This window comes from Rhipicephalus sanguineus, chromosome 3 (assembly GCF_013339695.2).
Source record: "Rhipicephalus sanguineus isolate Rsan-2018 chromosome 3, BIME_Rsan_1.4, whole genome shotgun sequence".
Classification (NCBI taxonomy): Eukaryota; Metazoa; Arthropoda; class Arachnida; order Ixodida; family Ixodidae; genus Rhipicephalus; species Rhipicephalus sanguineus.
This window is the reverse complement of record NC_051178.1, coordinates 62,533,458-62,560,883: the sequence shown is the minus strand read 5'-3', so window position 1 is coordinate 62,560,883 and position 27,426 is coordinate 62,533,458. Positions and strand designations below refer to the sequence as shown.

Sequence of the window (27,426 nt, the reverse complement as noted above, 5' to 3'; positions counted from 1 at the left end):
ACACACACACGGGAATTGCATTTGATATAAAACTTTTAAAGAATTTGCCGTGCTTCCAGTGGGAATTTCGGTGCGCAAGTTGGCTTCAGGTACTGCTGCACGTTAATGCAACAAATCCGGATCACAAGCATACGCGCAGAGAGAGAGAGAGAGAGAGAGAGAGAGAGAAAACATTTATTGAAGAAACGCTTTTTAGCGAAGGTGGGAGGGTCTCTTATTCCAGGAACTCTCTGGCTTGGAGTGCCCGCCGGGCCCGCGCGACGAGTTGGCGCTACCAGGTCCGGCTTGGAGGTCGCAGCCTCCCACGATTCAATGAGGAGGTTTGGGTCTGCATCTGTTGCTGCTTCTTGTATGGCTGGGTTGCTTCCTTTGCAGTGCAGTAGAAGGTGTGCTAGGGTGTCTTCCACATAGCACTGTGGGCAGATGCAACCGTATGACTTTGTTTGTATATAGTGCAACAGAATGCTGTGAGTGAATGTATTGCTTTGAAGTCACCTGTAGTCTGTGCCTTCGACTCTTGAGAGTTTGAGATGTGGGGGAGGGTATAACCTGCGTGCAAGCCCAGCGGTGTAGGCAGAATTTTTTTTCGTTGGGGGGGGGGGGGGGGGGTGAACTTCCTTGATCTGAAGTGGGGGCCGGGCAGGCAGATGGCCAGGCAGGCAAAATTCTATACAGAAAGAACGTGAGCTTGGGCATTAAAATTGGATATTTTTTAACAAAACTACTGCCCTGTCAAACATGTGAGTTCTAAAAAAATCATCCCATGTAACTCCCGCATTCATTGCATTTTTTCTAGTTCCGTTATATTCAAAGGCACACTAAAAAGAAAGTAAACGACTTTTCTTGTATTAGTAGACTAACTTTCAACAACACGAAGATCACCACTCTTATGGTAGGAAGACGCCTGCCGATCCAGAAAACGCGCAAAAAGAAAATATAATCGACGTCACGGCCTCAGGGTTCCCACATACACCCGACGTGACGTCGTATAGATTTTGATGACGTCTGCAAGCTTCTACTTAATTCATTATCAGTAAAAATGAATTGTAGTGTATTATGAGGGAGGAGGGGGCCAGATACTTAACAAAAGAAGATTTAGTTAACGTGTCTAAAATACGAAAAAAAAAAACGTGAAATCCGTAACATAGGTTACATAACGCTTACTTTCCTGTCCTGAAGTTTCAGTGCGAAATATGAAAAAATAAAGACATTTTTTTACCATTATTTTTCTTATAACGAACCTATGATTTCGATATTAACAACAATAGTGTTATCAAACCAAAATTTATCAGTCTAAATTGATTTATTGTTATTCTTTGGTGCCCTTTCATCTAATCTAACTTTCCAACAAGACATTGTGGTTCAAATGACAGTTATACCCTGTTAAATTCAGTTTTATTATGCTTTGAGCTCAACAAAATTGAATTATTAAAGCACATGGTTGTTGGCCCATCGCCCATTGTCGACGCGTGTACATCCTCCAACTCATCACCCAATACAGACAGCTGCATCGTTCATTGTTGGTAAGCCTAGCTATCGTGCAAGTGGCCTACTTTACTTAATAAGGGGCGACATGACAAGGCCTTCACCGTCAGCCGGGGCTTAACCCGTACGCGTCAACGGCAGCCTCAAAGAACCTCGTTTCTCGGGGAAAAAGCTGCGAAGCTGCTGTATTAGGAGGGCCAATTCACGAGGCCATAAACGCTTATGCGACTGCGGCGGGGAAACATCACGCCTCGCCCAAAAGGAATATGACATAAAGAAAAAGAGCAGTGCGTGAGAAGGACAGGACGTGTCGGTGGGAAAACGGAATAAATTGAGAAGGCCGTATCTGAATGATTACCCCCCCCCCCTCCCTTGTATGTCGACAGGCCGGTGGCGACCACCGAGAAAGCGCTCACTTTATTACGTGCGTAACTGCTGGGGCGCTTAAATCCCAATTTGGTAATGAATAGAGATTGGCCGCCGCGACAGAGAGTGCGGAGCCGGCCGATGCTGGGGAGGCTAACACGGAAGGGGGAGTTATGCAAATACGGTCGGGGGTCATAAAGGAGAGCCGTGGCACAGTGCGAGGGATTACGGGAAAGGCGCCGAGGAATAAGGGATCCGGCGACCGCCCGTAAAAGCAGCGGGGAGGGGGACGACGTCAGAAAGCCGGACAACGACGTGGCCTAATTGAATTCCGCCATTAAGCGTATTATTCCCGGGAACAGAGGCGCGCGCACCATGAGCCGCGGACGCTGGAGCTCTGGGTTGGGCCCTGGGAACGGCGTCCAGACAACGCGCCGGCGTGGCCAGCTTCGGCGGCGGCTAGCAGGGGGCGTGAGTGCGCTTCTCGCGACAAGTTGAGCCGCCGGCCGCGAGCTTTCTTATTGGCTGCCGACGTAGGTTCTCGCTCCTCCGATTTGTTTTCTCGCATCGCGCCCTTTTCTTTCTCGCTCTTTTTATTTTCCCCGCTTAGCTTTATTTTTTTTTGTCTGCCTCGTTATTATTTTCCGCACATACACGTCCGCTCCGGCGATGTTATTCGAGGAGCAGTTTAATACAAAATACGCGGCTAGTGTTCCCGTGATCTTACTTCCTTTTCTTGTTGGCTCAGGTGTGTATGCTGTGTATGGGAAACCGAATAGCATTTCATATTAACCGGTTCATTTTGGAGAAGGTCCAACAAATTTATTCTGTCCTTTCATCTCCCATAGAGTAACAGAAATTATTCACACTGTTCTATTGAGCGTGTAGCAGCTTTTAAATACTAGTGCATGTGCAAGGAAATCTGGAAGGAGTTCCAGGCTTTATTCCGAAAGGTGTAGATGCATTATTGCTTGTAATGGAAAGAAATAAATACCGATTCATTCATCAATTAGCAAGAGAACACGACGTAGAGTGTTATTAATTTCATCTTTTGAAGTATTCAAGCAAGCGAATAGGTAAAGGTCATCTGTGAGATTGAACGGCGAAACGTACATCGTATAAGCCCGTTATTTTTATGTGCCATTTTAGTGGTTACGTCACTAAGGTGACAAAAGTTCTGGTTCTATTTAGCGACCAACGCCCGTTCTTTGAGGCGCGACAAAACAGATGCAGGTATAGTTGAGAATTTTGGTTGTCAAAATTACTTCCTAAGACTGCTCAAAAAGCTAAAAAAGTCGCTTAAATTACACATGTACGGAGTGTGGACACTGTGACAACGACAAAACAACAGCGGTTCACACTGACATGGGCCATGCGATGCGGTGAATAGCGCCGAAGTAAATAACTCAGCTTTTGCTGACAACATGCACGTTTACATTTTCCTTCATAATTAATAAACATCAGTAAACATAGGCCTTAAATGACCCTGAAACGTTGTTTTGAATTCGTATGGACGCTTATGCTGTGACATTATCAAATCAATCACATACATAATTTACAAGAGGCACCACATGTCAAGGGGACAGCGGGAGATTAAATGTTACCCTCCTCTGTGTCCCTGCTTTGATCCCACGCGTAACGAAATATTGGGGGCGCAAACTGAGAACTGAGGGGAAAAATTAAGGCAGCTTCGACTAAGGCTGCCAAGCCTGAAGCAAGTGCGCAGCTGGGCAGCCGTCTTTGTTTCTCTTCGGTTTTATCTTCTTCCCTCCTCCCTTTCTTTCTTGTTATCATTTTTTCCGTTTCTTACTGTCTTTTTTTCTCTATTTCTATTTATTTCTTCCTCTCTATCTATTTCTTTCTCTTTCTTGTGCTTTCTATTTTGCTTCCTAATTTTTACATTTCTTTCTCCCTCTTTCAATTTCTCGCTTGCTTCCTCTTTTTTTTCAATTTTTTTATACGTGGTTTTGCCTGCGTTACGCCAAGCGACGACAACATACGACAGCATATGACAGCCCGGGCTCCTAAAGTGCTCCGCACTTATCATCATCAAGGCGCTCAAAGAACAAGAGGAAGTAGACTTCTCCTTGGCGCGAGCGCGCGCTCAATATGCTGCAGATGGCTACGCTATTCGTGGTTTTGCCTGCGTTAATCCAAGCTACGACAGCATACGATGACATCATACGACAGCATACGGCAGCCCGGGCCTCTAAAGTGCTCCGCACTTAAAAATCACTGTTTCACCGCAAGGACGAAGCAATGAATGCCATAGAAACAAAGTGTAATGCTATACGAAGTAATAGTGGCAGTTAACTCTTTTGGATCCGATCTCGCGTAACTCTGCAAAACGCTGGTGTAAGAGAATACGGCTGCTCCAAGGAGTGAAGCGGTTTTCGCACAGTCTCTTCGCGTTGAGAGCACAGTACATCAAAGGGTATACGAGCCGTCTGCTGATGCCTGCCGAGATAGCGCGCGCGCCAGCGATCGCGACCGCACCCTTATAATCAAAGGTCACAGTAGCTGCACGACTACACCTCCTCCTCGCTCCCCCCCCCCCCCCTCCCCCCCGCACACACACTTTTGGCTCCATTATTTTGGCTCCGAGACGGAGCCCACGTCTTTTGGGTTACCTCTGGTACATTACGGAAAGACAGCAAAGGAGGATGGCATAGATAAAAAAAATTGAAATGGTTAAGACCACTTGAGTTTCTTTAAAGTGCACAGATGGCTACATCAACTTCCCTTTTTACATTGCGAAGATATCGGCCAGGTATGGAAATCGTAACCTCCACTGCGGGTACACTAGCATAAACGAAACAAAGACTGCCGGCTTTATTATTCTACATCAGTTAGAGCCAACTGCATCAGAATAACTAGGTTTAGGAAAGAGGACAACGAGAGGGACATCCACAGAACAATGTGTCGACACACGGTCGGTTTCCATCGCGCTCGGCCTGTCGGGCCACCATCATCTGTCAGCAAAAAAATAATAAAAAAAATTCTGCAGCATCGGCGGGAGTTATGATTGCATCAGAAGGTCGGGCAAGCTGTACAGCGCCTCTCGCGGTCCTCCGGCCATGGCCTCCGAGATGGCTGGCGCGCGGCGGGTTCGCGCGCCCGCCATCTCGGAGGCCATGCTCCGGCGTACGCGAGTGCCTCTGCTCGGCCTCTTTCACCTTCCTGTGCTGCCTTCTGCCGTTTAGGGGGGGGGGGTGATACAACCGGTATCGCCCAAAGGAAAGCCTCCGAGATGAAGAGACCTTTCGCGACTTTTCCGGGAAAGGGGGCATGAGCTAAGTCATCGTGAAAAAAGCGTAGTGGGCACCCTTTCTGCATTTTAACAGTGAAGCTGTTTAAACTCGCCGTAATTTGTTCATCGGAAACAGAAAACAATCATCATCTTGAACCACTACGCGCTTTCTTTGTCCTCTTCTTCATTGCAGTCGTCTTCTTCGTCTTCTGCTTCGCTCCTAGAACACGTGCGCCGCTTAATCCGGCACGGGATGCAATAAATTTGATGGGCGAGACAACGAATACAGAGAGAGAAAGAAAGCGAAATAAATATGGAGAAAGAGAAATTCTGGGGTAAGAAAAATTCTTCGCGAGGCGAGATTCGAACCCCCGCGCACCCACGATCCGAAGGCGAGAATCTCAACCACTCGGCTATCCAGGCACGCTAGCAGAGCATAGCATAGCCTTGTATTTTATAGTATACCAAGGGGGTAGGAAAGGGAAGTGATGTTGAGGAGGACAGACGTGAGGGTGAGGAGAGGAAAAGGATTATGAGAGAGAGTGAAGCATAGCATAGAAAGAAAGAGAAAGGCTGAAATAGAGAGAACGAAAGGCCGAAAGAAAAACAACCAAAAAGGAAATCGAACAAGGAACGCGAAAGAAATAGAGAGCGAAAAAGAAAGAAAGGGAAGATAGAGAAAGAACGATAGAAAGACAGAGAACGAGTAAGAAGTAGAGAAAAAGAGCGAAAGAAAGAAATAGAAATAAACAGGGACAAAGAACATATACACGAAAAGAGAGAGGAGAAGAAAGACACAGGAAGAAGGAAAGAGAAATTTTGCAACACTTCGCTATACAACAAAAGCCAGGAACCTTTACTTTCTTACACGCATTTACGTTCTATCAAAGTGATGGAAAAGAAGATTTCACAAAAAGAGACCCTCGCGCACGCGCGGGTATCTTTGGGCAGACACACACACACACTCTCTCTCTCTCTCACACACACGCACACTTTCTCTCTCTCTCTCTCACACACACACACTCTCTCTCTCTCTCTCACACACACACACTTTCTCTCTCTCCCCACACACAGACTCTCACACACACTTTCTCTCTCTCACACGCAGTACTCTCTATCTCACATACACACACACTCTCTCTCTCACACACACACACACTCTCTCTCTCACACACACACACGCCCACACTCTCTCACACACATTCCACCTCTCTCTCACAGACACACTTTCTCTCTCTCTCAAACACACACACTCTCTCTCCCTCTCACACACGCACACTTTCTCTCACACACACTATCTCACACACATACACACTTTCTCTCTCACACACATACTCTCTCTCTCACACACACACACTCTCTCCCTCTCACACACGCACACTTTCTCTCTCACACACACGCACACATTCTCTCTCTCACACACATACACACTTTCTCTCTCACACACACGCACACATTCTCTCTCTCTCACACACACATACACACTTTCTCTCTCCTCACAAACACACGCACACACGCCCACTCTCTCACATACAGACAGACACACTTTCTCTCTCTCACACACACACAATCCCTCTCCCACACGCACACTTTCTCTCACACACAGACTCTCTCACACACATACACACTTTCTCTCACACGCACACTTTCTCTCTCTCACACACACACGCACACTTTCTCTCTCTCTCTCTCACACATACACACTTTCTCTCTCACAAACACACGCACACACGCCCACATTCTCCCATACATACGCGCACACACACAGACACACTCTCTCTCTCACACACACATACGCACAAGGAAAGATGGCACGAAAACATATTTTGCCTGATAAATCACGGCAAAGATCTTCTACCTTCACTGCTAACTGCTAACTTCACGCTCCTCTGGAACTTAGTCCGATGACGACGCAGTATTATAATAGTAGGGTAACTAACAGTTTACAACAGGAACCAAGTAGGCAATTCATACGGATCCCCCGAGTCAAATCAACGTATTAAATCTCCATACTCATGGCAGCCAGCAGGCGGCCGCATCATACAGCAGCTCGTCTATCCTATGCACCATAGCGCGCGTAACAATACCTCACCGTAACCCATAAACTCTGTTCTTTTATATTTTGTTATACATGCTACGTGACACGCGGCAGCTTAAACAGAGGGTCAGGGGTCAGCCAGGGCGCGCCTGTATGCCTGCGGGGTTTATCACTAATCCGTATTATACAAGTAATTCTTTACAGGGCTATGTCGCGCACGCGTCCGCATATCCCCTTTGAGCGTGTGCGCGAGCAGCGAGATGTAATCAGCAGCACGGGATGGCTGTCGCTGGGGCCTATATCGCTGCATGCTCACGGAAGGTTGTGGCAGCGGTGCCTTTGAAAACGGAGCTTGGGTTGTTCGCATTGCTTGGCGTTAGCAAAAGAAGGAAAAAAGAAAGCCACTGACAATAATTTTTCGCTAGCAAACGATGAAAAGAAAGGAGCAAGCGCACAAGCCGCCACACGTGTTTCTGTAAGTAGGGGCATAAGTACAGGCTGTTTCATGATGAGATTAAGAGTGCGAGCAGGTTGCGTCCACGACGGGGACATTTAATCGGTGCACGCTGCTAGGTTCAATGCGTCTGAGGTGGGATGCTGACATCACTTTTACTTGGATTCTATGATCCCTATTTCCTCTAAATACCATACAAATAAATTTAAAGCGTGCAGTAACCGTAGTGTTTCCATGTTCGACAAAAACTGTTATCTGTTTACGTCATGCTATTATACTGTTATCTGTTTCTACCGCACTAATCACCGTCTACATTTTATTCTTCAAAGACAAGTAGAGAGTGTAATCACCTTCTCGCATCAATCGCTGCCGCTGAGTACCTAGCGTTGTTATGAAGTCTGCAGTTATCAAACACTTTCTGGTTTAGCTCTAAAACAATATTTTTCCTTTCAATCAGTTTTGTTGTTTTATTTCTTATTTACATTGTGCCCACCCCCTCCATTACGCCCTTTCGGTTATAAGGGTATACTAATAAATAAGTGAATATGTAGCAAAGAAACTGACTAATGGGTTGCGCTTTCGAGCGCCTCCTAGTGGGTCGTCCTCTTTGGCTTCTCCTCAAAAAACGCCGCTCACGCCAAGTCCGTGCTTCTGTCTTGACTGCCGCCATTGCGTGTTGCGGCTGAGTGCCGTCGAATAAACGCCTTAACAAATAAGACAATTAATTAACAAGGAATGCTGTATCGTTAACTGTCAGTATAACTTCGCATTTTAGGCGAAACTGTGAACCTACACCCGCCGATATGGTGTTTTGCGGCTGAGCATGAGGACGTGGGTTCGGTTCCCAGCTGATAAGGGCGAATTTATAACTGTAATAGCACAAATAAGTACGCTGGCAAACAGTCAATGAAAGTGAACAAGGCAATAAGGGCAGAAAAATAATGGAGCTCGTTTCGTCCTTTGTATGCTCCCGTAAAAAGTTGCGTCAGCTTGATACACTTTCGACATACGCGGGGAGCCATGTAAGTGTAACGTGACTGCTCAAAAAAGTAAAACTAACATAGCTGAAAGAAAAGTTTATGCGGCAGTTGATTTCTGGTTTGCCAAGTATGGCTGCGGGCAAGAGCCGAGACTTCAAGACAGATTTCTCGAATGTGAAGTTGGTCGGCGCAAAGATAGGAATGCGCATCTAACGCGTATGCAGTAACCCTTATTGCATTATTTCTTTAATTGTTGGTGTTTAACGTCCCAAAACCACGATATGATTAGGGAATTTTAGCTCATAACGTATACTTCTTTACGTTACCGTGTTACCGCATACCGGATAGAATCTCCGCATGCGCGAACGTTTACGGAACGTAAACTACTCGCCGGATAGGCTTAACGTTTACGGCCCTATCTCGCAAATCCACCTTCGTTCGTGGCTACTCGCAATATCCGCTTCGCGGAGATTCCAGCCGCCGAGTCAAAAATAAGCCGAAGTGCGAGCGCCACTTACGATCACCTTATTTCAGCCGGATTACCGAGGCTAGAGCGACCTAGAATACCGAATCCGCAAACGTGGGAGGCCTAAAGGCGCTGACAGGCTGAATAGGTGGCGCCATCTAGCGGGGCCAAGGTGTACCAGGCGAGCACAAAATTGTTATTGCGGAAACGTCGGGCATTCTACTCCCAATGTAAATGCCTTGCAGTGGCATTATTACGAATGAGTTGCCTTTTTAATGATTTTTTTCCTCAAGAACACTAAGCAAAAACAAACGTGTCCATGATTGTGGTTGCGAGAAGCGTCACAAGATGTCGACACCATCGCCCGGTAACCTGGTATTGCTACACGCCTTCGCTTATACCGGGATACTGCATACGCTAAAAACCTCTCTAATGATTTGCCGCAGCGTAATTCAATATTATCTAAATTAAATGTAGTTTAGATGCTGTTATCATCACCATTTAGTGGTTTGCGCAAACGTAAGTGTGTACGTACGTACATAAATGTTTACGTTAGGGCAGCTAAAAAACTTTACTAAAACTCAAGTTCCAGTGAAACGGTAAACTTATCCGGTAACGTAAAGAAGTATACGTTACAATCTAAAACTCCCTATTATGAGGGACGCCGTAGTGGAGGGCTCCGGAAAGTTCGACCACCTGGGGTTCTTTAAGGTGCACCTAAACTTAAGTACACGGGCCTCAAGCATTTTCGCCAATGCGGCCAGGATTCGATGCCGCGACCTTCGGGTCAGCAGTCGAGCACTATGGCCACTAGACCACCGTGGCGGGTTAGCCCTCATTGCAGTGCGCACAAACAGGAATACTCATGAACAATAGTCATGCATGACGTCAGCTCGAACTCCTAGAAAAAAAAGCTGATACGTTTCGTTTTTCGATTTACTGAGGAATAGATCGCCTGTGTCGTGAAGGTAAACTCTGTCCGACTTTACGTTTACATTGCTGTGTAGCAGTCTATGTATAATCAATGCGTTTTCTTTTTACGCTCAAAGGAACAGCAACAAAAAAAAAAGCGAAAATATGTATGCTTAACTACAGCTGTAGTTACCAGGCAGCTTTGATATGCTTGAGCGGAAATACAACAAACCTTCTTTTTTTTCATTTTTCAGGGCTTTCGAGTCCAGCTGCGCTTAGTAGCGAACAGCATGGTTACTCAGGCTATAGCCTTTCAGTTCTGTCTCATTAATGCGAATTTCCACTACGACAACGTGCAATTTATGCGGCTATGTGTGTTCCTGTGTATAGTAGTTTCTCCTAGCCAGTGCCCGTCCTCTGTTATTAACCCCTTGTTTTGTCCCGGTCACAAAATCTGCGCTGTATCTATTCGTTATGTATGATCACGAATTCACGCAATTTTGCATCCTGCTATATAAGACTAGGCTGTTCGTAAAACAAGCTGTGTCAGTAACCAAACCGCGTTAACGCAGAAATTCCATTACGAAAAAAAGTAATGAATCCTATCGGTGATCTCGTAGCTCTCTCATTGTCAACGACAGTTCGAAACAGTCTACTAGCACTGTCTAATATATATACTTAGCACCATGTTGCAACATCAGAAGCATACAGCGAGAAACAGAAGTGGACGCATAACAACTCGCCCGCCAGTAACAATGTTTTACTATGTATCATGCTTCGCTCTGCGATCAGCGTTCGGCGGTGGGAATTAAATGGCGCAAAGGGAAGCGTGGAGGATCAGCGCGCCGTCATCCTGGGACCGGGCAGGGTTCCGCTATTGATGCCGAATCCCCTGGCGAGGGAGGCACAATGCCGGCAGCTTGGGGAGGATGTGAAGTGAAAAGAGGAAGGGAGAGGGGCGATATTAAGGCCATCTTCGAACGCTCTCACGCTGATGAGACAGCCCGCGAGTGTGTATGCGTCGGATTATGGTCTCGTCGTTAAATGCCGTGCCTCGCACTCACTGCGCCGTCGCTCCTCGCGCCCTTCAGTGTTTTCACGACCGTTACACAAGAACATCGTCGAAGCGAGGCGCTAGTAAACAGTGGCGGGTTTGGTTGCTTCGGTGCTTTTAGGGGCGAAGCTCCTTAAGGCGGCACCCGTTCGTCCCTCGTAGTCGTAGTAGTAGTCGTAGTGCGTAACCATTCTTACGCTTTGACCTCCAAGGTGGTGCCGGTGGGAGATTTTTCCTGTGCGTTGTTGAACAATAAAAAATTCGCAGCGTGCGCGTTAACTAAAAGCCGAATTCTTCTGTCTCTCATTCCCCATTAGCAGCCATTGGCATGTTCCAGTAGGAAACGTTAGTAGAAGTAGAAGTGTAAGTGTTAGCTAAAAGCCGACTTCTTCTGTCTCTCATTCCCATTAGCAGCCATTGTTTACCTCCAAGGTAGTGCCTGGTGAGATTTCTCCTGTGCGTCATTAAACAATAAAAATTTTGTTCAAAACGCCGTTGATTGATGAAATAAACCAACGAAAGACGCCAGATGTTTTGTAAAAGCAAAACGAAAGAACGCCAGATGTTTCTAAAGCAAAATGAAAAGACGCCAGCTGCTTAACGAAAGACGCCAGATGTTTTCTAAAGCAACGGTTTTCTAAACAATGAAAATTCACAGCGTACATGTGAAATTAAAGTGAGCTGCAAGTCGTCATAACTCATCGAACCTTTAGTATAAACGCGCCCGATCTCACGTCGGTGATGATGTACTGGGCAGAATTCACGGAAGATTCACGGTTTACCGATGAACCTCCGCAGCTTCGCCCACTCATCATCATTCACTCCGTGGATATGCTGTGATTTTTCTGTGGCGGAGTGGCCACGAGTGGCGCGGCGCTACTATCCCAGAAACGAAAATAGCGTGGGTCGCCAGCGATACGACGCAAACGCACCGCGGACAACGATGCAGCGTGGCCCACGTCTCGTATAATATTCATTTCGCCACTTATGGTGTCCCGTGCGTTTCACCTAACGCCGCGTGCGTTTGTGTTCTGCCGTTAGTATCCTGGAGAATGAATAGCACATGGCGTAATTGTCTGAGGTAGCGCGCTGGGGTGCGAGGAGTCGCCGGTTCGAATCCCCGGTTACGCGCTTTGAAGAATTTTAGGGGCGAAGCTCCTTAAGGCGGCACCCGTTCGTCCCTCGTCGTGCTCGTAGTAGTGAGTAACAAGTCTTACCCTTTGACCTCCAAGGTGGTGCCGGTGGGAGATTTCTCCTGTGCGTTGTTGAACAATAAAAAATTCGCAGCGTGCGCGTTAACTAAAAGCCGAATTCTTCTGTCTCTGTGTAAGTGTTAGCTAAAAGCCGACTTCTTCTGTCTCTCATTCCCATTAGCAGCCATTGTTTACCTCCAAGGTAGTGCCTGGTGAGATTTCTCCTGTGCGTGATTAAACAATAAAAATTTTGTTCAAAACGCCGTTGATTGATGAAATAAACCAACGAAAGACGCCAGATGTTTTGTAAAAACAAAACGAAAGAACGCCAGATGTTTCTAAAGCAAAACGAAAAAGACGCCAGCTGCTTAACGAAAGACGCAAGGTGTTTTCTAAAGCAATGGTTTTCTAAACAATGAAAATTCACAGCGTACATGTAAAATTAAAGTGAGCTGCAAGTCGTCATAACTCATCGAACCTTTAGTATAAACGCGCCCGATCTCACGTCGGTGATGATGTACTGGGCAGAATTCACGGAAGATTCACGGTTTACCGATGAACCTCCGCAGCTTCGCCCACTCATCATCATTCACTCCGTGGATATGCTGTGATTTTTTTCTTCTGAATAATATTTTTTTCTCTCTTGCACTGTAAGCAAGGCTGCGATATATGTGCAAAAAAAAAGCTCATGAATCGTTGTTCAAGTAATTCTCTGAACAAATGATGCGCTGCGAATTCCCTTTCTTTTCAGGAGAAACAGGTTTGTGTCGCATTAAAATTGATGATGTTAAAGCGCAACTAAGAACGTAAACACAGAGTTACTCGAACAGATTGTGCGGACCGCAAAATTCCGTTTTAAAAATTACAGGCTTTTCTTAAGTTTACTGCTGCGGGTACATTCGCACCATGAAAAGGGAGCGCTTTAAATCTCTGTTGTTTCTTAAACTGAAATGATGAATAGGACAAAATTGAGCCTTTAAGCGGCACCAGATACTATTTTCGCTTAGTAAACTTGAAATAATATAGCAAGAAAAGAGAAAAATTGCACAAAATATGTCACCCAGCAGAACACCAGATGTGCAAACACAGTACAATTAGTTGTCGGTGCCTTTAAGGCCATCGTTTTCGGAAGGGTAGGGACAACTAACCCACAAGATCTATTTGTGCGTATGCACACGAGTCTGTTTAGGGGGGGGGGAGGAGGTTGTATTGTGTACATGATCCATATTCAAAGGGCCTTGCCATATATATTGGTGAAGGGGCCCTGTCCTCCTTACAACACCCCTCCTTGATGACTTTACGTCTTAGCTTTCAAACTGCTACGCTGAACGACAGATTACATTTCCCAATTGCCTACGCCTTTCTACTCCGAAACGTCAACCATAGACTACATCTGCCGCAATGTACCTGGATTGAGGGAAAAGAATGCTTCGCATAGAGTAATATAAGGAAAAAAAAATGCCCCCACCTCCCCGAAGGGAATCGTGAGGAAATGCGAATGCATTTCTTGCGCCGAGAGTACACGGCGTAGTAATTTTAATGGCGTAAATAATGACGAGACGAGGATTTGTACCGTAATCATTTATTTACACATTCATCAGCACCTGTTTGTGTTGTCATTGTACCTGACGGCCATAATCTCAGCCTTGTGGTCTACACTTCTTGCTAGAGGTACCGTTGCCGTCAGACATTCGCCTTCACCGACTTCTGCCATCGCCTTGAGATGCGCCCAGCCAGCGAACGGTCGAGAGTGAGGCGCGCGCTTCACTCCATTTATATATACGTGCGAGCGAGCGGACGGGAGAGTGGGGCGCAGGGAGGAGAGAGAGCGAATGGCGAGAGAGAGAGAGAGAGAATAAACGTTTATTAACTATTCCTATTAGCTCCACCGAGCTCCCGCGATGCGAGCGCCTTCACACGCAGGAGCGCGCTCCTCCTGTCCACTCATCTCCGCTACCCCTCCCGCACCACCTGCTCCGGTTGCTAGGGGCGAGGATAAGCGCGCACCCCCGCAGCTGTCGCTATGGGAGAGGAAGTGAGAGCGGAGAGATAACACCTGCCGGCGCGCGGACACCGACAGACGCCTGACATGCCCGACTAAGAAATGCATTCGCATTTAAAAGTTATTAGGACTAGATGCTCACGCACCTGCACCCTTGCCTCCGAGAGTCCTAGCCTCTGAGAAAGCTCTTCGCGCATGAAGGCATCCGGGTAGTGCGTCTCGTCGAACAGCCTCTCCAGTTCGTTCAACTGCTCCAGCGTGAAGTTGGTGCGCGATCGACGCTGCTTGACCTTGCTGCTACTGCTGCTGCTGCTACCACCAAGGCTGCCACCGCCTCCACTGCTTCCGCTGCCACCTGCTGAGTCAGAAAAAATACAAGCGTTATATAGGCGTTAATTAGAACAGAAGATTGCTCCAAGATCGCAGTTGTTATTGTATTGGCTGAACTCCATTAATACGAGCAGCATTTAAAAGCTTGATACTGCAAGATGAGTTCAGAAATTTTCGTGCGACGATTCAGATGAACTGCCCATTCTTCTAGAAGGCAGTAAAAACAACGCTAACTGCTGGCAGAGGTTATAAGCCTTTACTACTATTTCTGGAGGAATTCACGAATGGCGTTGGAAATGCCGCTGCTGCGGATGGTTTGTCCGTCACCTTTTGATCATCGAAAGTATGCCCGAGAATATTCCAAACAAAATCTATACACGCATCTTCTAATTTTTTAGTCGATAACATCCGATGCTATTATTTGCTACAGCCAAGCAGAGCTTTCGTTACCTCCCACACACATTTTCCTTTTCGCACAATCGTGTAGAAAACAACTTTTACGACAATAATAATTTTCGCTGTTCTTTGCGATGGTTTTCAAATTCGGGAGGAGTACTTAACATTGTCAGCAATGCTCATGTAGTGTGGGCAAGTCTCCAGAAGGCTCGCCTTGATATCAGTGTTTGTTTAATTGTATCCAATATATCAATGTCGATATTTCTTTTATCACATAACCACCACGGGGGCCAACAGGTGGGTTCTTGAGCTTCTAAGCACGGGGTCGCGGGTTCGATTCCAGGCCATAACGTCCGCATTTAGATGGTGTAGAAAACCAAAAACGCCCATGCATTTAGAATTAGGGGTGCTTTAAAATAACCCAGGTTTACCCACTAAGGCGTGTCTTGTCTAAGGATCATATTATGGTTTTAGCTCGTAAAAACCCCAGTATTTAATCATTTTCTTTTTTTATGCTGCGTCATGCCTTGCCGAAGCGAAGCGCGAGAAACGAGCGAACGCGGATCACCCATTTCTCGCTCATAGTTTCTGCTTCAAGTAAATAATTTCCTCGAGATGGCGAATTTGTTTTCCGCTTGGCTAACTACACCACAGTACATGAGTTCGAACCCCAGCGAAACACCCCGCGCGCAAACTGCTGTAAGTAAGTAGCCCCGCCACGGTGGTCTAGTGGTTATGGCGCTCGACTGCTGACCCGAAGGTCGCGGGATCGAATCCCGGCCGCGGCGGCTGCATTTTCGATGGAGGCGAAAATGTTTGAGGCTCGTGTACTTAGATTTAGGTGCACGTTAAAGAACCCCAGGTGGTCGAAATTTCCGGAGCCCTCCACTACGGCGTCTCTCATAACCAAATCGTGGTTTTGGGACGTTAAACCCCAGATATTATTATTATTAACTGCTGTAAGTACTTAGTTGTTGCATCACGGCAGCTTCCCTGCACTTTCCCACTTCTCTTATCCAGATCCTAATCGGTTTGTACCATCTCACTGTCTTCTATAATGAAACTGGGTTTTGCGTTCTTAACCAGCTCCGGCACAGGGGACATCCTTGGTAGTGAGCTACGGCAGTTACAACAACAACAACAACAAAAAAAAACCGGCAGATTCCACGCAGTGTGGGAATCGATGTAATGCGAAGCAGCCAGCAAAGAGCTGCATACATCGTCTTGTTTGACATTGAGGCCAATGAAGTCATTCATGTCATGACATCTGGTTCGCCATATATCGCGAGATTGTCATATGTCATACGTACAATATGCCATGCTAATGAAACATATATTCTGCTACATATATGGGATGCGTGACCTGCTATTTATGTTTGGCACTCCTGTCATGCCATACCAATTTAGGTATATATCCAGTTAGCAAAATGGCCGCGAGTGCACGATGAGCGTGACGTCTAAATCATACCTGCATGACATGCATGTCATGATTTTCGTGTTACCACCTGTTCTTTATGTTCGCCACACAGACGTCCCGCCATACCAATTTTGGTCTATATCAAGCTAGCAAAAAGGGCCGCAAGCGCACCATGAGCGTGGCACGTAAGTGATGCTGTACATGACACACGTGTTATGATTTTCATGTTAACTGCTGTTATTTGTGTTCGTCACACTGTCACGTCGCGCGATACCAATTTTGGCATATATCAAGATAGCGAAACGGCCGCGAGCGCACCATGAGCGTGGCACGTAAGTCATACTGTACATGACATGCGTGTCATGATTTTCATGTTAACTCCTGTTATTTAGGTTCGTGAGACAGTCACGTCGCGAGATACCGATTTTGGTGTATATCAAGCTAGCAAAACGGCCGTCAGCGCACCATGAGCGTGGCACCTAAGTCATGATGTACATGCCATGCGTGTCATGATTTTCATGTTAATTCCTGTTATTTATGTTTGTCACACAGTTACGTCACGAGATACCTATTTTGGTGTATATCACGCTAGCGAAACGGCCGCCAGCGCACCATGAGCGTGGCACGTAAGTCATGCTGTGCATGACATGCGTGTCATGATTTGCACGTTAGGACCTGTCACTTATGTTCGTCATACACTCTTGTCACGCCATACCAATTTTGGTATACAGCAAAGTAACGAAACGGCCGCAAGAGCACCAAAACAGTGGCATGTAAATTATATCGTTCATGACATGGATATCATGATTTTCATGTTACGACCTGTCATTTATGTTCGTCATAAGGTCATGTTTCGCCATACCAATTTTGGTGTAAATCCTATTCACGAAACGGCCAGGAGAGCACAAAGTCGTAGGCAGCTAGATCGATAGATACGCTCAAAGTCGCAGAAGTTCGCTAAGAAATGCTTCGCATTTAAAAGAAAAAGAAACGAAGCATAAGATTTAAATTAAGGCTTGCAATCCCTGCTCCCTATTTTAACTTTTCACTGCACTGGTGATGTCACTTTCTTTTGGTAACGTCAAGAAATATGTACATCTACGCCCCGACTACCTATAAAAAAACATGAGATTGCCGAATACCCGGAGATTATACTCCAATATTTCCGGCATACATCTTGTCCACAGATATAGCTTTGCGAAACTTACCCCTAAATGCTACTAGGGTATACTTAATGCCAAAAAGCCACTTTATCGATTTAATGCCATTCACACGCCTGCAATATCGGGCTATGTGAAGGCATTTTATTCATGAGCTCCTCCTCACCTGCGTTTAATTCACGTAATACAGATACCGGGCGAAATTGCTTATTAACTTGCACGTGCTTCATTAAATGGTCCTGACGGCACGCTGCCGTCGCTATGTGTTGTCCGGATTAGGTACTAGACCGAATCAAATAAATAATTAATCTGTCAGAACTGTAACACTCTTCGTTAAGGCAGCTTGACAACGTGTTGTAGCCACTGAAGATAGATAAGGTTCCCGAACCGTTGCTTCCGGGGTTGCAAGTGGACTCCTCCTTGAGTCTCGGTGGCCCAGAACCAAGTGGCAGAGGATGAGACGGATGCACGTCGGACTTTCTTTCCGACGACTGCAGCTCCGGCCGACGAGGGGAAGACGACGATGGTGGCGCCACGGAGCGACCACCGGGCAACGCCGCCATCTTGCTGACGCCATCGGGCTCCGGGGAACAGCAGTCTGCGAAAGGCGTCAAAAAGGTAAAGAACATATTCCTGAAAACAATGTTACGTCTCATAATGTGGCGTTCCACTCCTAGTGACACCATGAGTATATGTGGGATCACCAGTGAGATCTTCTTAGCACAGGTTTTTTAATGTAGAGAGAGAGAGAGGGTTAGTGTTGCCTGGAGAATGTCACCTAGCCGATAGTGCCTTGGCGACCACACTTTTTGTGTTGCCTTTCAACATGGCTAGCAATATCATTTGCTCAAGTGTACCGATAGCCCGAGTGACATGACCGTAATAAGAATATTTTAGTTTCAAGACCTTTATGCGAAATAGCAGTTGTGTTTAATCTCACTACTAACCGATACAGTCTGTGGAATCCTCAACACTCTGTGCCAGCACCAGACTTCTAAAGATTCAAGCTTCGTCTTTCACAGTTCAGCAAGCACATGGACGTGCAAGAACCTGTAAATTTGCAGTAAGGGTTAATATTGCGAGTAGAAAACGTCCTGCACACAGTGCAAGCGTCGGCTAGTTGGCTGTACATGTTTAAACAGAAAACAGCACCAAAATATAGGGACGCAAAAGAGGCACTGCGTTGTTTGCTGTTTGAACATGCAGATAGCCCGGAGTTGTATTTTTCCTACTAAAAGCTGGCTAAAACGGGAGTGCATTGTAGGGGCCTGGGCCAGCAGTCACCCAGAACCCCTCAGGGACGACACGGAGACACCGAGCAACACATCTTTATGCCTCAAATGTCCAACAGCGACTGACTGTTAGCGGCCGCTGAGCGCGATCCGCGAGCGCGAGCGTGCTCTTGCCCATCGTTCTTCTCTTCTACAGTCGGCACGCTCGCAGCCGCCGCTCCTGCCCCTTCCCATACTGCCGACCACAGGTCGTGAGCCTGCAGCATAAAGCACGAGTGCTCCTGTAGTGTCATGTGCTGCTCTGACCGCAGAGTCAACACGAACAATGCCTTGAATACTGCAGTGAGCTGGTAGCCACTGCAGGGTGATTCCACGTAAGATCGAACAAACGATGGCTGGTCGACCTCTCAAATTTATTTGAAAATTTTATATATTATTGCCTGATGAGTGGAAAGAAGAGATCCGCAATTTGTTTTGCCGCCAAAAATTTTTTCGAACCACAGGAAATCAATAACGACGAAGAGGTGGAGTGGAGCGCTCATCCGCTCTGCTGTTTTGGCCAACTTTCGTTATGAATTGCACAAAATATATTAAAGTTAGGTAGCTGAAATTTGTTGACCTAAATATATGCATGTTTTTGCTTCTGCTCAGGTATTTTTAGTTTTTATGTGTAGTGTAGATGTTTTTATAAAAAACCTCAAAAATGGCCCAATCGGCAAAATTTTCTTTACTTTGAAGGTCTTTATCTCAAAAAAGCCTTGTAGCAGAGCGACAAAAATTCTGCATTACGTTCTTCGCATGCTTATCTACCAAACTGCCAAATCTTGTATTTATATAACTTTTCAGTAAAGAGATATGATCGGGCTAACTTCAAGAAAACACCGAACAATGAAAACTTCTGACGACAATTAAAAAAAACCCCATTTTTTAAATTTCTTAAACTTTGTCCACTTATTCTGCTCCACATCAGCTTTCACAATCATTAAAAACATGTTGCATAATGTCGTTGCACTAATAGTTACGGCCCCTCCAATGAGACCCTTTGGCAAGGATGGGCAATTCCGACTTCTTGCCCAGCAAGTGTATAAAATGCAGGCAGGATTGAATTTTTAATAGTATACGTTGTTGGGCTACTTGGTTCATAATCTTCAAAATTGGCTAGCGCGAAAATCGACGAGGACTAAGAAGGAACACTGATGAACACTAGCGCCTGTCCTGTACATCAGTGTTCCTTCTTAGTCCTTGTCGATTTTCGCGCTAGCCAATTTTGAAAAAGGATTGAATTTCTTTTTATTAAAAGGCCAGCAGGTACCTAAAAAGGGGTCGCCGGCACTGAAGACATTAATTTTGAAAATATTTGGTCACTGCAGCGGCCACGAGCGCGGGGCTATCGACCAGGTGCGCGCGCACCCGAGATGCTCGTTGTAAGAGACGGCGCAGTGAGAGCTCGTTTTCGCGTCCTCAGACCGATTGAGTTCGAAACAGCAACACCTCTCGGGTGACTTGAACGCACGTGCAACGGTAGTCGCAGTGATCTGGTTAATTGCATCGATTTCATTTTCAGGGGGCATAAGAATGTCATCGTTAAACTGTGCGTTCCGTGAAGATCTTTCATTGAAGTGGTAGCAAAAGCACGCGTAGCACAAGTAGTCCGTCTCACTGACAAGTCACTGATCTTTCGGCCGTTAAACGTTCCTTCAAAGCATTTATGCCTAGGTCGGTAACTCTGCGAAATTTTGGCTTCTTTGCAATAATTAAAGGAGTACTGACACGATTTTGAGACATCGCAAAAGGGACATTTTTTGCTTCGTTGGTATGCAGTGTCCACGCTGTCCACACACTGGAGTCGGAGAACACGTATAAAATATTTTAATTTGACTTTGAAGTTTTCGTCGCTGAGCATATGCAAGCCAGCCACACTGCAAGGACATTATCCCGACAAGTCAAGACAGTTCCTCCGAGTTCGCGAGTTCTGCGTCCTGCATGCAGCCTAAATCATAGAAATCACTGTCAGGGTCACTGGACGACAATTCACTCATCGTTGTCTATTGCACCACGAGCAGATGACGGATTTCCCGCTAGTACGTCGCGAATTTCTGTATCTCCGTGACGTCACACTGCTATGAAACGACACTGAGAAGCCACCCCCTCGATATCGAAACCGAAAGTGTCTTTTTAAGGTGGCGCTAATTAAAATGTATAGGATGCATCCCCAGGCACGACAATAGTCGTTTTAGGTTTCTCGACACCAGTATTTTTATTTAGAGCAACAATCCGAATTTTTTTAAAATTCGTGTCAGTACTCCTTTAAGCTTCTTGTGCTTCGAAAGGTAGTCTCCACAACAGACTCATTCAGAGCTATACTTTCTCGTCATGAGACGCACAGGAGGAGTAGAGTAAGAGCAAACAAAGCACAAGAACTATCCGCGCCGAATGAAGTGTGAACAGCGCACCGAACGCGCGGCCAGTTCACGCCGTCTGCTGCCGACATCTAATATAGACAAGCGCATCCGGTTACCGATAGTTTTGCTTTTCTTTCCTTTGACAATTCATATTTTGCTTTGCCACTGGAGCGCCACGTTCATGCTTTCCACTGATCGCAACTGGCGCAGCGCAGTTTCTGTGGCAGCAGCGTGCGTGAAGCGAGCGCTCATAGCTCCCTTATAGAGTTTTCATCTTGCTTCCATCTCCGCCGTGTTATCAGCGCCTAGCTGAGATGCGAACAGAGGGCGGATAGACTAGCGAAGCTCCAGTGCACGTGCGTTCAAGTCACCCGAGAGGTGTTGCTGCTTCGAACTCAATCGGTCTGAGGGCGCGAGAACGAGCTCTCACTGCGCCGTCTCTTACAACGAGCATCTCGGGTGCGCGCGCGCCTACTCGGTAGCTCCGCGCTCGTGGCCGCTGCAGTGACCAAATAATTTCAAAATTTACGTCTTCAGTGCCGGCGACACCTTTTTAGGTACCTGCTGACCTTTTAATAAAAAGAAATTCAATCCTTCCTGCATTTTATACACTTGCTGGGCAAGAAGTCGGAATTGCCCATCCTTGCCAAAGGGTCTCATTGGAAGGGCCGTGACTATTAGTGCAACGACATTATGCAACATGTTTTTAATGATTCTGAAAGCTGATATGGAGGAGAATAAGTGGACAAAGTTTAAGAAATTTAAAAAATGGGTTTTTTTTTTAATTGTCGTCAGAAGTTTTCATTGTTCGGTGTTTTCTTGAAGTTAGCCCGATCATATCTCTTTACTGAAAAGTTATATAAATACAAGATTTGGCAGTTTGGTAGATAAGCATGCGAAGAACGTAATGCAGAATTTTTGTCGCTCTGCTACAAGGCTTTTTTGAGATAAAGACCTTCAAAGTAAAGAAAATTTTGCCGATTGGGCCATATTTGAGGTTTTTTATAAAAACATCTACACTACACATAAAAACTAAAAATACCTGAGCAGAAGCAAAAACATGCATATATTTAGGTAAATAAATTTCAGCTACCTAACTTTAATATATTTTGTGCAATTCATAACGAAAGTTGGCCAAAACAGCAGAGCGGATGAGCGCTCCACTCCACCTCTTCGTCATTATTGATTTCCTGTGGTTCGAAAAAATTTTTGGCGGCAAAACAAATTGCGGATCTCTTCTTTCCACTCATCAGGCAATAATATATAAAATTTTCAAATAAATTTGAGAGGTCGACCAGCCATCGTTTGTTCGATCTTACGTGGAATCACCGTGCAGTACAAAATTACGATGGAGTTTATAGACATTCTCGTCTAGGCGCCAAATGTACATGACTAGTTGCTCATGCGCACGCTGCGACTTCAGAGAGGGCACTGCCGCTCGTCAGTCGGTCTGTGGATCTCTTCGGCAAAGGTTACCATCTATAGTACTCTCAGTCACTGCACTCCAGTCACAGCTACCGGGCTGGCTCTACTACGGAGAGTTCTTCTATGTATTATAGACAAGATAATAATAATAATATCTAGGGTTAACATGCCAAAACCACGATATGAGGGACACCGTAGTGGTGGGCTACGGAAATTTCGACCACCTGGGGTTCTTTAACGTGCACCTCAATCTAAGTACACGGGGCTCAAACATTTTCGCCACCATCGAAAATGCAGCCGCCACGGCCGGGATTAGATCCTGCGACCTTCATCATCATTTATTGACCCTTAAAGGCCCTTGTCAGGCTAATAGATAAGGGGGGGGGGGACAAAAGCATCAATAACAGCGTGGTCATTATTATGCAATGCTAAAAAAGAAAAAAAAAACGCCAGGCCTGCGCTGAAACCGCAGCACAGTCAAAGCGAAAGCTGGAAGAGCGGCGTTTCTAGAGCCCGTTAAGTTCTCTTGGGGCTACAATACAAGTACACTAGAAAGGTACCCACTACGCCGTAAATCACAATTTTTGTGAAGTTGGGAAGCACCTACTAAGCCATTTTTCGTCATTCTGCGGAGAAGCGACACACCAGCTACACGTCTGTAAGGCATTATGTGCACTTTGTTGACGCGACGACTGATGACGATGAAGAATTATGGCTCAGCCCTTTGTAATGGGTTGGAATCTTCAAACGGCCCACCAGTTATGTAATTTGCATTGGGTGACGCCCGGTCGATATTTCCCTCTCCCGTCATGCTGTATAACATACGTTGACGTGGGAGAGAGACGTGGGGGGCGGGGGCGAAGAGCTTTATTGACACCCCGAGGAAGGGGATCATGCGCTTATGGGCTTCCTTGGCAACCAATACAAGTGCACTTGCGAGGAACCCACTACGCTATAAATCATTGTAATTTTTGAGAAGTAGGGCAGCAGGCACTGTGCCATTTTTCGTCATTCTACCGAAAGCGTTGGTACCTGCTAAACGCATGTAAGGCATTATGCGCACTTTCTTGATGCTGTGCCTGATGGAGATGAAGAATTATGGCAGAGCCCTTTGTAATGGGTTGGAAGCATTCAACAACCTACACGGTGCGCAATTCGCATTGTGTGACGCCTGGTTACAGAATTCGCATTGTGCGACGCTTGGTGTTTATTTTACTCTTCTACCACGCTATATTGCATGTGCTAATGTTGTTCCTTCCCGACATGAAGCCTGTTTAGCACCTTTTTGCAAAGCAGTTACAAGCGCCGGCATGGCTCAGAGGTTGAATACAGGGTTCCCACGCAGAGGGTCCAGGTTCGAACCTTGTTCCATCCTGGAATTTTTTATTTCGTTTTTTTTTCTTATTTCGAGCGATACTGGTTACGGACACCGGCGGCGGCGGCGGCGGACAACTACGGCGCCAAAAACGGCCGGTGAAATGATCTCATAACAGCTTTCGCTGTAAAAATGTTTGCATAATACAGAATACACGATTTCAAAAAGCGAAACAATGACAGTGCAACAGGGTAGAACAAGTGGTATAAATAAATAAGTATAAAACTTTGGGGTCAGCAGTCAAGTGCCATAACCACTAGACCACCGTGGAGGGGCGTATTATGGACAAGAGACCCGAATATTGGATACTTTTAGATGTGAAGCATCTTATAGCGGAGTTCAATCCGGTGGTGGTGGTGGTGGTGGTGGTGGTGTGCGGCGTGACCACCCTTACTGCGCATGCGCAAGCCTTCTCCACTTCCACACTCCACTCCCTCCCCTTTCCCTCTCCACATCACCTCTCCTTCCCTTCCCCCTTCCCTTCCTTCCCTCTCATTTCTCTTTCCCATCCCCCTCTCCACGTCCCCTCTCCACTCCTCTTCCCTCCCATCTCTCCTCCTCTCCCCTCCCATCTCCCCACCCCTCCCCCTCTCCCCTCTACCCTCTCCCCATCGCCCCTCTCCCCTTTCCCCATCGCCCCTCCCCCTCTGAAACGCGGGCTCTACATGCCGAAACACTGCTTCGCATCACCTCATGGTCCCCTTTAGCGGGAGATGGTGTGATTTTTGTCCTTTAGAATACCATATAACAGACGGGTGAAGGAAACAAGAGGACAACGTGTTCCTTGTACAGTCAATTTAGCGCTGTTGCTCTTGTTTGCATAGAAATTAAGCAGGGAGGAAACTATGCGACAAGCAGGAGGGCAGCCGTCAAGCACAAGTCACGCATCATCATATTCAGTCTAGTGCCATTAGCGTAATTGTAGTAGCACCGTGTTACAGTGGTTTCGCAACCAAATCTCGTCAAGCTTTTACTGTTCTTTTCTCGTGGGTGCAACACCGTCTAAAGCCATTCTTTGGAGTTTACATTTTTACTGTCCATGTATTTTAACATAAAACTTGCCGCGAACTAGCCAGCTTTCAGTGCTACATATTCCGAATCTCATGACTCTCCCAGCAACACGCAACTTTTGCTCCTCCAAGTCTAAAAAACACGAAGGTTTTCCAACTTCGTTAGTTTTTCATACATATACGGTCAATCTCGTCGCAAGCTCTTGTGTCTTGAGAGCACGGCGACGCAACAGGCGCTCTATTCGCAGCAGTTTGCGCCCTCCCACCCTGGTTCAAGATGCTGTCCGGTAAAAGTGGTCATAATAGACGGAGGTCACGTTCCTTTGCCACGAGACTGTTATCTATCGGAGGGCACAAAATCGTAACATTTATTTTATAAAAACAGAGGGCGGTAACTGCAGAAGGCTGTGATCCCTGAAACATTTAGCTGAGGCATCGCGCACCCCCCCCCCCCCCCCCCACACACACCCCATTTTCCATCTAAAAATTACTTTTGAAACTGCAGTGGCTTTCTTGTTTTACATTTTTAACTATAGATGTGTGTTCACTTGCGCTTGCAGCTTACTGCAGTCTTCAAAATAGGAAACATGGAAAAAATAACTTGAAGTGTAGTTTCGTTCATAATAAACAGGCCCGATTTATAGCTGAAGTGAATCTGCATTTCACCGCAAAACAAAGGTGTACGGCCCCGTCTACACATATGTATCCCCACGCCTTACTTTCGCCCTTCTTTTCATCACTTTATTGCTTCCCCAAAGATCAGAAGCTTGCGGGAACATGTCATACTAGCCGGAAATAAGCGCAGAAAGAAAGCCTCGCCCCGAGTCTAAACCATCAGCTGTGGCCTCCGCTCGTAACCTTTAAATTGAATCTCGACCGCCACCGTCCGAACGGACTTCAATGAGAGAGATCGAGGGAGTCGGGGGAAACGCTTGTGCCTTCACTGTGGAGGAAAGAGGATGCAGCAGTAACAAAAGGCAACAACAGTACCGTGATTAACCCAGGGAGGAGGCGCTTGTTTTGCTTTCTTTCCTTCAGCCGTTTCGCGTCTTGCGGCTTTGACAACGCGTGCTCGCCAGTCTCGACTCGGCTTGGCTCGGCCGACTGGCTTCATCAAAGTTTCATAATCTCCGGCAGTTGCTCCGTAATTCGGTTATAACCTCCTCTCAAAACGCGGCGTCGTCGAGAAGCGTCGTTAACGTACAAAAAATGGGACGAAAAAAAAAGAGAGGCCAGGCAGAAAGCATTGGTTGTGGAGCTATACTGTGGGGGAGACGGAGGAGAAGAGCCCTCTTGCGGCATAGAGAGTAAGGAGCCGCGGGAGAAGAGGCTACAGCGCGGGAAGCTGCCATCGTGCCGGCCGCGGGACACGTGCTATGGCCGAGCGCGTGGCCGGAAAGGTACACACGCGGAGGATGTATGGGCAGTCAGACACGAGTTAGCCGGTGGGGCGCTTCTCCGCGAATGAACAGGCCATTGGACACGTCGTAAGTTTGGACAGCCCGTACGTGATCGCGCTCTCCCCGTATACGTCGCCGCTGCCACCGCCGTTTCCACGTTCCATACTCCACTCCTCCTTGCTAAGCTACTGGCCTACCTGTGTGCACTTTATACCCCCCAATCTCGCCAAAACGGTGCAGTGCTGAGCATGTCTTAGGCTTCAAGGGGAGCTGCAAAGAAGTAAAGTTGATGTTGTTAACGTCATATTATTCATTATATGTGGCAGTTTGGATGCAAATATGTAATAACCAAATCGCTGCAAACATTAAGAATTTGTCTGCTTGCGCGCTGCTTATAGCAAGAGACAAGGTCGTAGACGGAGACGCCAAGAAGCGACGCGATGCATCGATATAACCTCGCTATCCCGTTGGAAAATATGTGAAATCTTTATACAACGCGCTGCACCAATTTAGAGATACGGAGTTTGCGTGCACCTCTGCCTCTGCCTCCTTCTAGCCGCGAGGACACACGGGGCAAGCTACGCTAGTGTTTGTGCTTGCTTGCTTGCTTGCCCGCTGCGCGTCGGATAACCAGGGGCTGACGGCGACCGGCGAACCGACGTTGGCCAATACGCGGCAATAAAAGGCGGCCGTCCGGAGAGTTCACCTTGTTCGCGCGTCCATTTGCGGTAGCCGCCAAATTGGATTTTTATAGCCACCCGCGCGGCGTAGCGCAAGAAAGGGGGAACGGGTGGATGTGAGAAGCCAACAACCCTGACTCGGTACACCGGTGCACGTACACCCGTTAGCTCTCCCGAAGCAGCGACGCAGCGTTATGGCTTCACACCTTGCCTTCCCATTTTTCTTCTTTCACCTTCAGTGCTGGCGCAGGCTGTTGTTGGTAGTTGGGAGAGAAAGACGGGGAGGGCGAAGCTTCTTACGCGCCGCTACTCCCCGCCTAGTAGCCGTGCCCACGTCCGCATCTACGTTAAGTGCGCTTATACGAGACTGACCAATTATGCGCCCATTTATGCCCAGTT

The 27,426-nt window shown here is 46.7% G+C and overlaps 1 protein-coding gene across 1 annotated transcript in view; it reads right to left on the bottom strand.

The window, feature by feature from the left end:
• Window positions 1–27,426, bottom strand: part of LOC119385516 (retinal homeobox protein Rx2-like) — a 398,912-nt gene that overhangs the window by 352,067 nt on the left and 19,419 nt on the right. Inside the window, exons 2-3 of the mRNA XM_049414010.1 lie at window positions 17,892–18,101; window positions 14,347–14,555 (exon numbers count right to left, since the gene is read on the bottom strand). Of these exons, the coding sequence (XP_049269967.1) occupies window positions 14,347–14,555; window positions 17,892–18,101 (419 nt within the window). The remainder of the gene's footprint in view (window positions 1–14,346; window positions 14,556–17,891; window positions 18,102–27,426) is intronic.